The sequence below is a fragment of the Panthera onca genome, chromosome F1, assembly GCF_046562875.1.
Source record: "Panthera onca isolate mPanOnc1 chromosome F1, mPanOnc1 haplotype 2, whole genome shotgun sequence".
In the NCBI taxonomy this organism is placed as follows: Eukaryota; Metazoa; Chordata; class Mammalia; order Carnivora; family Felidae; genus Panthera; species Panthera onca.
Window position 1 is genome coordinate 7,980,936 of NC_138355.1, and position 17,535 is coordinate 7,998,470.

Below are 17,535 nucleotides of genomic sequence, written 5' to 3' on the forward strand. Positions count from 1 at the left end.
ACTTTATAAAGTAATGAACGGCACCGCCCCTTCTCAGTCTCCTCTCCTACAGTCACACCTGTGCCTTCAGGGATGAAGACACTATACAATACACACAGTTACAATGTGTGGCCAACAAAATAAAATCGCATGCAGTGGTTCCACCGGTGTGGCTCCTTTAAAGCACTGAGTCCCCTGACTAGCCCCTCTGTCACTTCCCACTGCTTCGCTGGCCTCTGTGTCCTCGCTTCTGAGTTTCGAGACTGTGATCCCCCCACATGTTCCTCGTTCGGCTCGGTCTCCTGGAAGGAAGGTCCGTGGCCTCTCTGGGATGTCCGTGGCCTGGAACCCACAGCCTCTGCTGTTCTCGTGGACAGTCTCTTCTGCGTTTTTGTTTTGCTTTGTTTCCTTTCTGGTCTCAAACTATTGTCTCCTGTCCTCCATTCCCGATCTAGCAGTATTCATGTCTCTCTCTCCTCTTTGTATGTTCTTCTGTTCGGGTTCTTTTTGTTACTTGACTTGGGGAGCATATCACTGTTCAAGCATTATTAATCTTTCTTTGTAATTTCTGGCTCGATCACACAAAACCTATTTATTTTTTTATTTAAAATTTTTTAATGTTTATTCATTTTTGAGAGACAGAGAGAGACAGAGCACGAGCGGAAAAGGGGCAGAGAGAGAGGGAGACACAGAATCCGAAGCAGGTGCCAGGCTCCGAGCTGTCAGCACAGAGCCCGACGTGGGGCTCAAACCCACGAACTGTGAGCTCATGACCTGAGCCAAAGTCGGACACTCAACCGAGTGAGCCACCCAGGCGCCCCACAAAACCTACTTATTTTAAAAGCAAATTCCAGGGGTGCCTGGGTGGCTCAGTCGGTTAAGCGTCCGACTTCGGCTCAGGTCATGATCTCACGGTCTGTGGGTTCGAGCCCCGCATCGGGCTCTGTGCTGACAGCTCAGAGCCTGGAGCCTGTTTCAGATTCTGTGTCTCCTTCTCTCTGTGACCCTCCCCCGTTCATGCTCTGTCTCTGTCTCAAAAATAAATAAATGTTAAAAAAAAATTAAAAAAAAATAATAAAAGCAAATTCCGTTCACTCGACTCAACCAATAGTTACCGAGCGCCAACTATGTGCCCAGCAATCATGCTACAGCAGGGGTCACCTCACTCACAGAATTTACAGTCTGGAGGTTGCAGAGGGCAATGTGGATATTCTTTTCACCAGGTTATAAAGAACAGGAAACAGTATTGATCCAAAGCACTAGCTAGTAGAGGGCTTCCACAGAGCACAGGGAAATAAACACTTTTAAACAGCAGAAGAAATCCAAGACCTGGAAAAAGACAAGACCCCTCTTCTATTTTAGGAGTTGTGTCCGTCATTTAGAATCAGAACAAAGAAGACACGTCCAAACCTCACATCCACCGTATTATTCGCCTCGTGGTCAAACACTTCAAAGGCGTCTTTGATTTTTTTGTGGAACTCTGCTACGGTTATGTCTGCAAAAGACAAAGTAAATAAAAATTGTTTTAATTACGCTCCCTTTGGATTCCGAACAGAAATTTCAGCCACTCAGCTAGAACTTCTCAATAAGGAAGAGCACGCGCAACTCTCCTCATCTTAACGCACCAGTTAGTGTGCTTACCTCCCTCTAGAGGAGTCAGGGAACGGACGGACTCTCGTTTCCCGAGGCACGAGACACACACGGCGCATTATCGGAGTACCTACGCCTCTCGAGTACACAGCCTCACGGGGTTTACACGTGCACAGGGTCATGGGGCCACCGCGATCGAGACACAGGAAGCTTCCAACACGGCGTATCTGCTGTCCCGAGTCGTCTGGGCAGAGAGTCCCAGCCGAAGAGGCAGAAGGAACCCAGCACTAGATACTGATTGTAGGTCACCGGCATGCCCACCTGCCCTGCTTTATCCTGTGCCTGAGGAGGGCGGAAGCCGGGGGCTGGGAAGGCCTGCAAAGGCCACGTGTGGTATTCTCTCAAAGAGCTTCCAAACGAGTTTTGAGACTAAGAATTATTTCTCTGGAGCAATTAGGAAGTCATTTATTCGGTAAGTATTTATTGAGGCTCTACTATGTGCTGGACACAACTGTCAGTGCTAAGGTTACAGCTAGGAGCAGAATGGACAGAAGTCCCTACCTCATGGAGCTATGCGTACCGGAGGAGATACAGAAGCTCACACATACACTGTAGGTCAAATGGGCCTGGAAAACATAAAGCAGGGAAGGCCTATGAAGAGTGCTGGCTGTGTGGGTGGGGGAGGATGGGGGGTGTGGGGGGAAGGCCTCCTTAGTGATGAGGGGGAAGAGGCAGCCTTGTGAATATCCACAGGAGGAGTTTTTAGGCAAAGAGAACAGCAGAGGCAGAAGGGTAGGAAATAAGGTCAGAAGGTGTGCATTCGGGGATTTGGGGGCAGAAGACGGGTTCTATACCTGCATGCTGCTTTAAGGATTTTGTTTTTTACTTTAAATGAGATGATGAATCACTGGAGGGTTCTAAGCAGTGCTGTGACATAGCCTGGCTTATATTCACTTCAGCTACGATGTTAAGAATATACTGGAAAGGGGTGCCTGGGTGGCCCAGTCGGTTAAGCATCTGACTTCGGCTCAGGTCATGATCTCACAGTTCGTAGGTTCAAGCCCCACATCAGGCTCTGTGCTGACAGCTCAGAGCCTGGAGCCTGCTTCGGATTCTGTGTCTCCTTCTCTCTGTGCCCCTCCCCTGCTCACACTCTGTCTCTCAAAAATAAATAAATGTTAAAAAATAATAATAATAATAATAATAATAATAATAATAAAAGAATATACTGGAAAAGGACACCTGGGTGGCTCAGTCGGTCAAGCGTCTGATTCTTGGTTTCAGCTCAGGTCATGATCTCACCGTTTGTAGGTTTGAGTCCTGCATTGGGCTATGTGCTGACAGTGCAGAACCTGCCTGGGATTCTCTCTGTCCCTCTCTCTCTGCCCTTCCCTGATCACTCTCTCTCTCAAAATAAATTAATTAATTAAAAAAATTTTTTTTAATGTTTATTCATTTTTGAGAGACAGAGACAGAGCATGAACGGGGGAGGGGCAGAGAGAGAAGGAGACACAGAATCCCAAGCAGGCTCCAGGCTCCGAGCTGTCAGCACAGAGCCCGACGTGGGGTTCGAGGTCACGAACCATGAGATCTTGACCTGAGCTGAAGTCAGACGCTTAACCAACTGAGCCACCCAGACTCCCCTTAAAGGATGTCCTGGAAAGGGACAAGGGTGGAAAGAGAGACTACTTAGGAGGTTATTGCAATATTCTAGAGGGAGACTGATGGTGGCAGGGATAAAAATGGAAGCAGTTGGAGACGGTGAGAAATGACAGGATTCTGGATATATTCTAAAGGGCACAGCAAACAAGACTCGCTGATAGGTTTGGTGTTATGTTAGGTGCAGAGAAAAAGATAAGAATTGAGGTTGACTCCAACGTGTCTGGCTGAGTGGAAGCCTAAAGGGGGAAAATGCAGTGAAGTCTCAAATTTTATTTTATAGATACTAAGTAAAACTAGGACACCTAGAAAGGGAGAGATTGAGTTTATATAATTATTTTAATTATAAATAGAATACCATCAAATTATAGAAAATGGGGGGAAGGGGGGATTTACTCATATTCCCTTTACCCTAACATAACCACGAATCACTTTGCCAGATTTTCATCCAATCTTTCTTCGCACACAACCTTTAGTATATTGTATTTCATACACTATCCTTTCGCTCAACGAAAACTTACTGAATACAACACTACGTACCAGGTTTGCGTCAGATGCTGTATCCACATTTATAACCAGCAAGGTATCCACCAAAGTTCAGAGGGGTTGCTCTCTCCCACACTCTAATTGCTAGTACTCCTTAGTTAAGAACCGTAACTCTTAATTCCTTCACTTAAATGCTATACCTTTCCAGGCTACAACATAACCTACCTAACCTTCCATTTTTAACAGTACCAAAGGAATATGCCACAACTTACTGGTATTAATTTTTCTTTATTATAAAAAAACATGGCAGTGAGCCACATTTGCTAACTTCACAAGCAAAAAACAAAAAAATGTCATCTGATTATTTAAATTTACTCTCCTTTGATCACAAGCGGACCTGCTGTGAACGATCGGTTCTTGCTGTCTGCTCACTCCTCTAGGATCTCCCGTTTTTTCTTGGCAATTTTTGTAGGTGCTCTTTAAATAATGAAGACTTAACCTTGTGTCATAATTACTGCAAAAAAAATTCCAGGTCAGTTGTTTGCATTTGTTTTTCTAAAATAGAACGAGCTTCACATCCTTGCTGACCATCCATAGCATACCAGATTATTGGAAGAAAAAAAGGATACGGAAGAAAGTTTAGATTAGGTAAAAATCACTTCGAATCCTACCATGTGGGGTTAGCTACTCTCTTGTTGTCCTCTAATCTAACTTTCACTCAACAATAAATTGTGAGCATCCTGCATTTCAGAAATATGTTTATTACATTATCATTTCTAGTGACTGCTTGGTATACCATTATAGAGATTTATCATAATTTATTTAACCAACCCTCTAAGTGTAGGCATTTCGGCTGTTTCCAATTTTCCATTGTTACAGTTATTCTTTGGTGAACGGTTTTGTCCATCTCATCTTTGTGAGTTTGTCTTATCTCACTGAAATACAGTGAGTTGCAACAGCTGAATTTGTGTGGGACACTGGGAAGGGTCTAATTAGTCATAATAATGTCTTGGGAAAGTCTCACTGGTTGTAACACTGCCAGTGCAGAAAACTGATGTCTGCTTTCTAAGTTTAAGGTCATGTTATTAATTTTTTTAAGTTCTTATTCAAATTCCAGTTAGTTAACGTACAGTGTAATATAGTTTCAGGCGTACAATTTAGTGATTCGGCACTTGCATACATCACCCCATGGTCATCACAACAGGTGATGACTTAATCCCCATCACTTATTTCACCCATCCCCCGCCCACTTCCTTCTGGGGACCATCAATTTGTTCTCTATAGCTAAGAGTCTGTTTCTTGGTTTGCCTCTCTTTTTTCTCCCTTTGCTCCTTTGTTTTGTTTCTTGAATTCCACATATGAATGAAATCATAGGGTATTTGTCTTTCTCTGACTTCTTTCACTTAGCAGAGAACTCTCTAGCTCCATCCATGTCATTGCAAATGGCAAGATTTCATTCTTTTTATGTCTGAGTAAATTCCATTGTATAGATATACCACATCTTCCTTATCCATTCCCCAGTCAATGGACACTTGGGCTGTTTCCATAATTTGGCTGTTATAGGTAATACTGCTATTAATCAGAGTACATGTATCCCCTTGAATTAGTATTTTTGTATTCTTCGGGTAAATATCTATCAGTGCGATTGCTGGATCGTAGCGCAGTTCTGGTTTTAACTTTCTGAGAAACCTCCATGTTTCCCACAGTGGTTGCACCAGTTTGCATTCCCATCAACAGTCCAGAGGGTTCCCCTTTCTCCACGTCCTCTCCAACACCTGCTGTTTCTTGGGTTGTTGATTTTAGCCATTCTGACAGGTGTAAGGTGATACCTCATTGAACTTCTGGCTTGTATTCCCCTGGTGACGAGTGATGTGCAGCATCATTTCAAATGCCTGTTGGCCATCTGCGTGTCTTCTTCGGAGAAATGTCTGTTCATGTTTTTTGTCCATTTTTAATTGGATTATTCATTTTTTGAGTGTTGAATTTTATAAGTTCTGTATATTTTTGAGGTACTAACCCTTTATCAGCTATGTCATTTGCAAATATCGTCTCCCATTCCACAGGTTGCTTTTAGTTTTGTTGATTGTTTCTTTTGCTGTGCAGAAGCTTCTTCTCTTGACAATAGTTCATTTTTGCTTTTGTTTCCCTTGCCTTAAGAGGTGTATTTAGAAGAAGTTGCTATGGCCAATGTCAAAGAGGCTACTAAGTGTGTTCTCCTCTAAAATGTTTATGATTTCAAGTCTCCCATTTAGGTCTTTCATGCATTTTGAATTTATTTGTGTGTATGGTGTAAGAAGGTGGTCCAGTTTCATTCTTTTGCATGCTCCTTTCCAGTTTTCCCAACATTTGTTGAAGGAGACTGTCGTTTTCCCATTGGATATTCTCTTGCTTTATCGAAGATTAATTGACCATAAAGTTGCGGGGTTGTTTCTGGGTTTTCTACTCTGTTTCATGTGTCTGTTTCTGTCCCAGTACCATACTGTTTTGATGACTACAGCTTTGTAATACAGCTTGAAGTTTGGATTTGTGACGCCTCCAGCTTTGCTTTGCTTTTTCAAGGTTGGTCTGGCTATTTGGGGGCTTTTGTGGTTCCATAAAAAACCACATTGTAGCCATATTTGTTCTTCCATGAGCATGGAATGTCTCTCCATTCCTTTGCGTCCTCTTCAATTTCTTTCATCAATGTTTTGTAGTTTTTGGAGTCCGGGTCTCACCTCTTTGGTTAGGATTTATTCCTAGGTATCTTATTGGTTTTGGTGCAATTGTAAATGGGCCTCCTTTCTTCATTTCTCTTTCTGCTATTTCATTATTGGTTTATAGAAATGCCACTGATTTCCGTACATTGATTTTGTAGCCTGCAAATTTGCTGAATTCAGCTACCAGTTCCAGGAGTTTTTTCATGCAGTCTGTAGGGTTTTCTATATCGAGTATCATGTCATCTGCAAATAGTGAAAGTTTGACTTCTTTCTTGCTGATTTAGATGCCTTTTATTTCTTTTGTTGTCTGATCACAGTGGCTAGGTCTTCCAGCACTATGTTAAATAACAGCAGTGAAAGTGGACACCCCTGTCTTGTCCCTGACTCTAGAGGAAAAGTGCTCAGTTTTTCCCCATTGGGGATGATATTAGCTTTGAGTTTTTCATAGACAGCCTTTATGATGTTGAGTCATGTTCCTTCTAAACCTACTATTGAGTGTTTTTATCATGACATTAACTTTAAGGTCACTGAAAAATTATATTATCTTTTATTCTTAGGTAGTCACAGCAGATGAGTTTTCTTTTTCTACTTTAAAGTTTTGAAACTTATCCTCTGAGGAGCTTCCTGGTTGGTGCATATATGGAGGTCCTGGGAGAGAGGCCAATCCGGGGAGGGCACGGAAGCACCACACACTTGCCCTCATACCTCACCCTATGCCCCTCCTATCTGGCTGGTCCTGGGTTGGAAACTCGGGAGGAATATTGGAGGTTCAGTCCAACTCTTGACTGGAGTTGTGAATACTTCCTACAACACGGACAATGTGCCCTTCTCCAGACTTTGCCTGATGAGCTCTGCAAGACAGAGAACCCCCCACAGGCAGCCTATCTCAACGCCAGACAGACACTTCTATTGTGATATCTGGTCTTATAGTGTACTGCTGTCACATCCCTAAGCCAAGTATAAATGATTTTCGTACTATCCAAACATTCTTTGTTGGGGAATTATTCTAACTTTTAATCAATGTCTAAATAAAGGATATATGCACCCCAGTGTGTATGCAAGACAATAATGGGTGTGAAGAAAACTTATAATAATTACAATGGGAAGGGGAGGGGAGGGGAGGGGAGGGGAGGAACTTATCCTTTGAAAGGACCAAGAAGGAGGGAGAAAATCACCTTGTTCTGGAGATTTGATGAATACTCAATTCAATTTTTTTCTACAATTTAAAAATACATTTTACGCTTTCATACATATGACATTTATTTTGACTTGATTCAAAGTGACAGACTAGCTTCTAATCTTAGTTTAGTAATTTCTAATTTTCTAAGCATTTGATTTATTTCCTCCTACTTCACAATGTGATCTAGTGTCCTATGTGATGGAGACTACCTCTATTGACTGTGTATTCTACTGACTCTATTCTGATTTGTATGTCTAGTCTTATGCAATTAGCATACTAATTTATTTATTGCCACTGTATCGGTCTTCTTTTTAGGAATGTTCATTGATATGTTCACCAGTTTATTCTTCCAAAAGAAATTTAGAAATTCAAATAAAGTTTAGAAAGGCCAAATAAATACCACTGGGAGTTGTATTGCAATGAAGCTACACAGTGAGAAAGAATGAAGATTTTTAAGTATGTAGTTTTCACATCTAAGCGATATATATTAGTTATACATCCCTTTTCTATCTCTAAATTAAATATTGCACATTATAGTTTTCCTCCTATAAGTCATATACAATTCTCCAAGAAGACTATGCCTGAGTATTTTTATGGGTTTTGAAGATTTCAAGTGAGAATTTTTTTTTTATTAATTTATTTATTTGGAGAGGGAGAGTGTGAGCAGGGGAGGGGAAGAGAGAGAGGGAGAGAGAGAATCCTAAGCAGACTCTGCACTGTCAGGCAGAGTCCCATGCAGGGGTTGATCCCAGGAACTGGAAGAAAATGACCTGAGCCGAAATCAAGAGTCGGATGCTTAACAGACTGAGCCACCCAGGCGCCCCACGCGGGAATCATTTTTTAAAACCCTGTAATTTTGGGGAGTTGAGGTAAATGTTGAGTGTCTTATTGCTGCTACTTATGTTATATGCGTCTATTTCCTGAAACTTTTATTAATTATAATCGCTTTCCAGTTGGTTATATTTTCTGATCTTACATTTTGTCTCTTCTTTCTAAAATTTATACTTTTTAGTTCCTCTTCATGACTTATCGCACTAAGCAGCTACCAAAACAACTTCAGTGCATCAAGTGGTAGTGATGATTTTTGGTTTTTAAAAAATTATGTTTTTAAGTTTACTTATTTTTGAGAGAGAAAGAGACAGAGAGAGAGGGCACACGCGGGCACGTGCAAGTGGGGGAGGGGCAGAGAGGGAGGGAGACAGAGAATCCCAAGCAGGCTCTGTGCTGACAACAGACAGCCCCATGTGGGGCTTGAACCCACAAACGGTGAGATCATGACCTGAGCCGAAGTCAGATGTTTAACCGACTGAGCCACCCAGCCGCCCCGAAGCAATATTATTATTTAATAGATTCGAGCACTAGTCTTTGACCAGCAAAGTTCATGCTGACTTGTGTCCTGAAACAGGAGTTACCTACAGCTGAAGGCAGCATTCCTCAATTTCTCTAAGTTTACATATAAACAACAGGCACTGGGGCACCTGGGGGCTCAGTCAGTTAAGCGCCTGACCCTTGATTTCCACCCAGGTCACGATCTCATGGTTCGGAAGATCGAGCCCCGCGTTGGGGTCGGCACTGAGAGCGTGGAGCCTGCGTAGGATTCTGTCTCTCTCCCTCTCTCTCTGCCCCGGCCTCACTCACTCTCTCTCTCAAAATAAATAAACTGAAAAAAAAAAAGAAAAGGGGGTACTAACTTTAACACCTTCTTTTCAATATTTTCTAAATTTTCTGCAGCGCACTTTTTCACACCCATTCCTCAAGATGCTTCTCAATAAATGACTTCAGTGATCAATATTTCCGGGAACCTTTGAGTACTACAGTCTCCTCTTGGAAATACGTGATGCGTGTTACTATATTAAAGTCTTTAGGATGTTCTACAGCAAAGAAACCTGTTCACCTTAACGCAGCGTTTTCCAAAAGTACCTGATCACGTAATCTCCTTTCTCCAATCATCACCTGTCGGGAATAATTAATGCCTGAATTGAACTCTGGGACTTCCCTAACTCAGGAATCCTCACCTACTGGCCACTGGCAACATGTGAACGGATAACGGTCACCAAAAATACTGATCCTCTCGTCCTTCACTGTGGCCAGATGAGGCCGGCAGCTGAGCACATCTTTCTATTCCAGGGCTTCCCAAAGGAGGTTCAGGGGAGCACAGGAGCTGATGGCATGTCCCTTCCCACGGGTGGCAAGCACAACAAATGCCAGCAGACACCCACTGCCCCACATCACCAAGGAGGTGATCTACCACATGGGCTCTCATTTCAGAAACCATATACCGGGGGTGCCTGGGTGGCTCAGTCGGTTAAGCGTCTGACTTCGGCTCAGGTCGTGATCTCACCGTTTGTGGGTTCCAGCCCGGCGTCGGGCTCTGTGCTGACAGCTCGGAGCCCGGAGCCTGCTTCGGATTCTGGGTCTCCCTCTCTCTCTCTCTGCCCCTCCCCCACTTGCACTCTCTCTCTCTCTCTCAAAAAAAAACAAACATTTAAAAAAATTTAAAAAAAAACCTATATACCAAGTACATCCCTGCCTACCATGGACGAAGCACAAGGAGTTGCTGGAGAAGTCCATGTTCCCGATGTCCAAGGACATCGTGTGCAACCCAATCTGTGATCCACTGGGACTGAGGGGATTCATGGGTCTAGGTAACAGCCCCAGATCCCTACCTTCCCATAAATCGTCTACTTCTGCCCCTCCGCAGCCGATGTGTCCTTCTAGCAGTCTGCTACATGGTTCTAACAACACATGCATGTTACAAAAATTATGTCTTCACCATTATTTTGAAATAATTGATACAAGCATGCTCAAATGGATTAAAAACAATTTGCATTATTTAAAAAAATTGTCTAAATTATATCTGCCAATTAAAGGATACATTTTTAGATTATATAAATATAATTTCATCTGTTAGAATATTTTTTAATTTTTTTAACATTAATTTATTATTGAGAAACAGAGAAAGACAGAGCCTGAGCAGGGGAGGGGCAGAGAGAGGGGGAGACACAGAATCGGAAGCAGGCTCCAGGCTCTGAACTGTCAGTACAGAGCCCGACGCGGGGCTCGAACCCACAATCCACAAGATCATGACCTGAGCCGAAGTTGGATGCTTAACCGACTGAGCCACCCAGGTGTCCCCAGCTGTTAGAATTTTTTAATGGTTGAGAAAGATGCTTTTACATTTTTTCTCATTGGTGGTAAACTATCAAAAATTGAAGCATAAAATCTGATATTCAAAAGTATTCTGGAGGGCAGGTGTCTGGCTGGCTCAGTTGGCATGGAGCTCTCAATCTCAGGGTCCTGAATTCAAGCCCCACTTTGGGTGTAGAGCTTACTTTAAAAAAAATAAAAATAAAGAAATAAAAAGTATTCTGGGAAGCAAGCTGAAGTTCTTCATTAAAATTTTTAAATATATAGGGCGTCTGGGTGGCTCAGTTGGTTGAGCATCCGACTTCGGCTCAGGTCATGATCTCCCGGTCTGTGAGTTCGAGCCCTGCGTCGGGCTCTGTACTAACAGCTCAGAGCCTGGAGCCTGCTTCCGATTCTGTGTCTCCCCCTCTCTCTGCCCCTCCACCACTCGTGCTCTGTCTCTCTCAAAAAGTAAATAAACATTTAAAAAAAATTTTTAATAGAATTTTTAAATATATTTGGAACATTTATATATATAAATTCATCATTTACAAATTTCCTAATACTCTGTGTTTCATTTTCTTATAAAAATAATACAGGAAAGGCAATGATTTTTTTTTTCACTAGGCCCCATGCTCATCAGGCCTCAAATTTCCCCTAGCTGTTTACCCCAGTAGCCTATACAAATATTATATTCCATGCTCATGTTTGTAAGTGTTAAAGGCTGGGAATCACTCCCCTAAGGTAAATCACCTAAGTCCTTTGAGAGTGTATCGCTCATTCTCCTGGTCAACTATCTCAGGGATTTAAGGAATATTAGCAATATTTTCTCCCCTTGCTGCTTACAGCCCCTTGCTCCTAGCCCGTCATGTTTTGTCCAACTCCTTTGATTAAGAAAAATGTCAAACATACAGAGAAGGTGCAAGCTTAGGGTGGGGGTGGGGGATGGGTGAAACAGGTGATGGGGATTCAGGAGGGCACTTATGATGAGCATCAGGTGATAGATCACTATGCTGTACACCTGAAACTAACATTACACTGTATTTTAACTAACTGGAATTAAAATAAAAACTTTAAAGGAAAGAAAAGCTGAGAGCTCAGCACCGTAAGCAACTCTATACCCGCCACGTGCGTTGAACGATGGCTAATATTTTTCCATGTGTGGCTTCCTCCTTCTGTCCCTGTCCCTAAATACATTGAGACATGACAGTACCTCATCCCCAAATGCTTCAGCATGCATTTCCTAAAAATAAGGACAACTCTCCCACATAACCCCCATGTAATTGTGACATTCTTAAAAAGGAGCAAGAACTCACTAAAATCATCTAACAGCTATTTCAATTTTCAGATCTCTCCAGCTGTATCATCATTGCCACTTAGTTTTTCCAACCCAAACTCTAGTCAAAGTTTGTGTGCTCCATTTGTTCTTATTTATTTATTTATTTTGGCCTCTTCTAAACTGAAACACTCCCCCATCCTTCCTCAGTCTCCTCTCCCTCCCTCCATGAAACCAGCTTGGTGAAGAGACCAAGCATCGCAGTGTCTTACAAAGCGCCCTACATCCCGGCGTGGCCTGGGAGCGTCCTTGCTTCATCCTGTTAAAAACTCCTACTCCATTAAGTTTTTTGTTCCTTCAGGACATGTCACCTACTCCTCCTCCTTCTCGTTGCTGCCTTCTGTTGATTCTCTGATCACTGTCCTTCACTTTTTTGTTAGTTTTATTTATTTAAGTAATCTCTACACCTCATGTGGGCTTGAACCCACGACCCCAAGATCAAGAGTGGCATGCTCCCTCCGACTGAGCCAGCCAGGTGCCCCTAATCACTGTCTTTCCAATTTCACCCCCCAGCCAGTTCAGAGGGCCCCATATTCACAGTCCTATCTGATCGTCAGCACCCTTTGATTGTACGTAGGAAACACTTCTGAAATCTGTCTCTCCTCTTCCATTCCCACTGCCACTGCTTAAGTGCAGACCCTCATCATTTCTGGCCTCGATTAATACAGGATCAATATTTGCTGTCTTTTTGCCTGCAGTCTCCTTTCCCCCTCTTCCCATTCCAACCTTCAAGCCACAGTCCTTGCTAGGATGATCTTTCTAAAATAAAAATTTGCTCACATGACTCTAAAATCTTTCAATGATTCCTGGGGTCTTAAAAAAAAACAAACCATTCAGACTCCCTTAATCAAGCCCACGAAATCCTTTATGAACTGGGCCCCACCTATCTCAAAAATGTCATTTTGTAACACTTTCCTGTACAGATCTCCCATCTCGGAAATCTTTGTGGTTTCCCAATCATTATGCTTTTCCATAGCACCATTGTGCTTGATAGTCCTTCTGTGTGGAACGGTCCTCTCCTTTTTCCTGGCTGACTCTACTCATCATTTAAGGCAGTTTAAGAATAACACACTTTTTGAAGGCTAACCTCATCCTCTTTTTCAGTTAGATGTAATTAGGTAGCATCGACGGGCATATCTATCATATTATTACATCGAGCTCTATGGTAGTTATTTATTTATTTATTTATTTAGCTTATTTATTTGTTTCTTTTCCATACTTGTAAACACCTTCAGAATAACTTTGACAGTCAAACAACTTAAACATACTAGAAGCTCAATAAATGCTTCCTAAACAGTTAATAATTAGATAGGAGATAATTCATATCTCATATGGATATGGACATTCCAGAGTTTCCTTTTTTGGTGTTTTGTTGGGTATTATTAACAGAGTTATATTTATTTCCTTCCTATAATGAAACTGGGTGATGCTTAGTGGTTTTCTACATTATAGAACAATTTGTGTCGTAAGAGAATTGTCTGTTTGCTAAGAAATTGGCAAGGAAAGGATTAAGGTACTTAGGAAAATGAGAGACAGTAAAATGTAGTGGTTAACAAGTTCATTAACATATTAAAAGGATTACACATCATGACCAAATGGGATTTATTCCAGGAGTGCCAGACTGGTTCAACATATAAAAATCAATCAAAGTTATACACCACATCATTGCAGTAATTCCACTATTGGGTATTACCCAAAGAAAACAAAGATACTAATTCAACACAAGTTCCGTCAATAGATAGATGGATAAAGATTATACACACACACACATACACACACATATATATGTATATATTTAATATATATCCACATGATACATATATATAATATATGTAGACACACACATAGTGGAATATTACTCAGCCATAAAAAAGGATAAGATCTTGCCATATGCAACAACACGGACAGACCTAGAAGGTATCATGCTAAGTGAAGTAAGTCAGACAGAGAAAGACAAATACCATGCAATTTCACTTATATGTGGACTCTAAAAAACAAAACAAAACAAACAAACAAAAAGTAGAATTAGACCTATAAATACAGAGAGCAAACTGATGGTTGCCGGGGGAGGAGAGGGATGGGTAAAATGGGTGAAGGGAAGTGGGAGACACAGGCTTCCAGGTGTGGAATAAATAAGTCACAGGAACAAAACGTACAGGACAGGAAATATACTCAATGGGAGTGTAATAGCATGGTGACAGATGGTAGCTACACTTGGAATGAGCATAGTATGATATGTGGACTTGCTGAATCACTATGTTGTACACCTGAAACTAATGTAATATTTTGTGTCAACATACTCAAAAAAACTCCGAAAAACAAAAAACAAAGTTATACATCACATTAATAGAATAAGGGATAAAGGACTACGTAATTATTACAACTGAAACAGAAAACGCATTGGGTAAAATTCAACATCCTGTAACAATATCAATAATCAGAAAACTAAGAATAGAAGAAAAAGTCCTCAACGTGATGAAGGTCATGTATGAAAACCCAGAGCTAATATCATATTCAATGGTGAAAGACAAAGATTTTCCCCTAAGATCAGGAACAAAACAAGGATGCCCTCTTTTACCACCTGTATTCAACATAGGATTGGCTGTTCCAGCCAGAGGATCTAGGCAAGAAAAATAAAAGAGATGCAAATTAGAAAGGAAGAAGTAAAATTATCTGTTTGCTATGACATGATGACATGTAGAAAACTCTACAATACCACAAATAAAACTGTCAGAAGCTAATAAAGGAAATCAACAATGGTCCAGGATACGAAATCAACACACAAAAATCAGTTGCATTTCTATCAATAACAATGAACAATCTGAAAAGAAAATTTTAAGAATAATTCCATTTACAGTAACATCAAAAAGAATAAAATACTTAGGAATATATTTAAGCAAAAACCTGTGTGCTAAAAACTACAAAACACTGATGAAAGAAATTAAAGACATAAATAAGTGGAAAGATGTCCCATGTTCATGGACTGGAAGACTTACTATTGTTGAGGTGATAATTCTACCTATTATAGCTTGGATTGTACCCTCCCCCCACCATTCGTATATTGAAGTCCTAACCCCCTAAACTCAGAATGTGATCTTGTTTGAAATACGGTTGTTACAACTGTAATGACTAACCTGATAAAGTCATATGGGAGTAGGGTGAGCCACTAATCCAGTATGACTAATGTCCTTATAAAAAGTGGAAATGTGGACAGAGAGACAGATACACACAGAGCATAAACACCATTTGGAGATAAATACAGATATCAGAGTATTGCAGCAGGAGCCAAGGAATACCAAAACTGGCCAACAACCCACCATAAGATAAGAGAGAAGCATGATTCTCTTTCACAACCCTCAGAAGGAGTCAATCCTGCCAACATCTTGATGTCACACTTCTAGCCTCCAGAAACCGTTAGACAATACATTTCTGTTGTTGAAGTCATCCAGTTTATGGTATTTTGCTACAACAGCCCCAGCAAATTAGTATCAAAGCGATGTACACCTTTAATCTAATCCTTACCAAGATTCCACTGGTGTTTTTTTTGCAGAAACAGAAAACTCATCCTAAAATTCATGTGGAATCTCAAAGGGCCCAGAATAGCCAAAACAATCTTGAAAAAGAACAAACTTACAGGACTCATACTTCCCGAATTCAAAACTTATGACAAAGTTATCATAATCAAAACACTGTGGTACTGACATAGGAACAGACAGACCGATGGAATAAAATGGAAAGCACAGAAATAAACCCTCACACATGGTCAGCTGATTTTTGACAAGGGTGCCAAGGGCACTGAATGCAGAAAGGACAATCTTTTCAACAAATAGTACTGGGAAACCTAGCTATCCATGTACAAGAGTGAAGTTGGATCCTTATCTTGTACCATACACAAAAATTAAATCAAAAGGAATCAAAGACCTAAATATAAGAGCTCAGACTATAAAAACCTTTAGATGAAAACAGGGGAAAATCTTCATCTGTATTGGATTTGGCAATGATTACACGGATATGACCCCAAAGGCAGAGGAAACGACCAAAAAAATTCATAAACTGGACATCATTGAAGTTAAAACTTTTGTGAATCAAAGATGCTATCAAGAAAGTAAAAGACAACCCACAGAATGGGAGAAAATGTTCGCCAACCATATATCTGATAAGAGATTAACATCCATGGGGCACCTGGGTGGCTCAGTCGGTTAAGCATCCGACTTCGGCTCAGGTCACGATCTCGCGGTCCATGAGTTCGAGCCCCACGTCGGGCTCTGGGCTGATGGCTCAGAGCCTGGAGCCTGCTTCCGATTCTGTGTCTCCCTCTCTCTCTGCCCCCGCCCCCCGTTCATGCTCTGTCTCTCTCTGTCTCAAAAATAAATAAACGTTAAAAAAATTTAAAAAACAAGAGATTAACATCCAGACTGTATAAAGTACAACTAAACAACTAAAACAACCCAAGTTAAAAACATGCAAAAACGTTGAATAGACATTTCTCAAAAGAAGTTATACAAATGGCTCATAAGTGCATGAAAAGATGCTCACTAGATGAGCAAATCAAAACCACAATGAGATACCACTTCACACCCATTAGGATGACTATTATCATAAAAATGAAAAACAACAAGTATTGGTGGGGATGCGGAGCCCTTGTGTATAATTGGTGGAAATGTATACTCGTACAGCCAGTGTGGAAAATAGTACAGAAATTCCACACAAAATTAAAAATCAAATCACCACATGACCCAGCAATTATACTTCTGGGTACACATCCAAAATAACTGAAAGCAGAACTCAAGCAGATATTTCTATACCAATATTCATAGCAGTATTATTCACAATGGTTCAAAGGTAGAAACAACCCGAATGTCTGTTGACAGATGGATACATGAACAAAATGTGGGACACACACACACACACACACACACACACACACACACAGTGGAATATTACTGAGCCTTGAAAAGGAAGAAAACACTGACATGCTACAAAAGAGATGAATCTTAAAGGCATTAAGCTAAATGAAAATAAGCCAGACAGAAGGACAAATAATGATTCTACTTCCATCAAGTACTCGGAATGGTCAGACTCATAGAGACAGAAAGTAGAATGGTGGTTGCCAGGAGCTGGGAAGAATGGGAAGTTATTGTCTAATGGGTAGTTTCTGTTTGGGATGATGAAAAGTTCAGAGGATAGACAGTGGTGATGGTTGCACAGCACCGTGAATGTAATTAATGCCATTGAACTGTACACTTGAAAATGGTTAAGGGGCATCTGGGTGGCTCACTGGGTTAAGCATCCGACTCTTGATCTTGGCTCAGATCATGATCTCATGGTTCGTGAGATCAAGCCCTGCTCGATCCCTGCTTGGGATTCTCTCTCCCCCTCTCTCTGCCCTTCCCTCCCTCCCTCTCTCTCTCTTTCAAAGTAAATAAAAATTTAAAAATAGTTAAAATGGTTTAAAAGAAGTTATAAGAATGAAAGTTTAATTA

The 17,535-nt window shown here is 41.1% G+C and overlaps 1 protein-coding gene across 1 annotated transcript in view; it reads right to left on the bottom strand.

The window, feature by feature from the left end:
- Window positions 1-17,535, bottom strand: part of DRC8 (dynein regulatory complex subunit 8) — a 130,341-nt gene that overhangs the window by 67,062 nt on the left and 45,744 nt on the right. Inside the window, exon 2 of the mRNA XM_078441057.2 lies at window positions 1,390-1,474. Coding sequence (XP_078297183.1) covers window positions 1,390-1,474 — 85 coding nt within the window. The remainder of the gene's footprint in view (window positions 1-1,389; window positions 1,475-17,535) is intronic.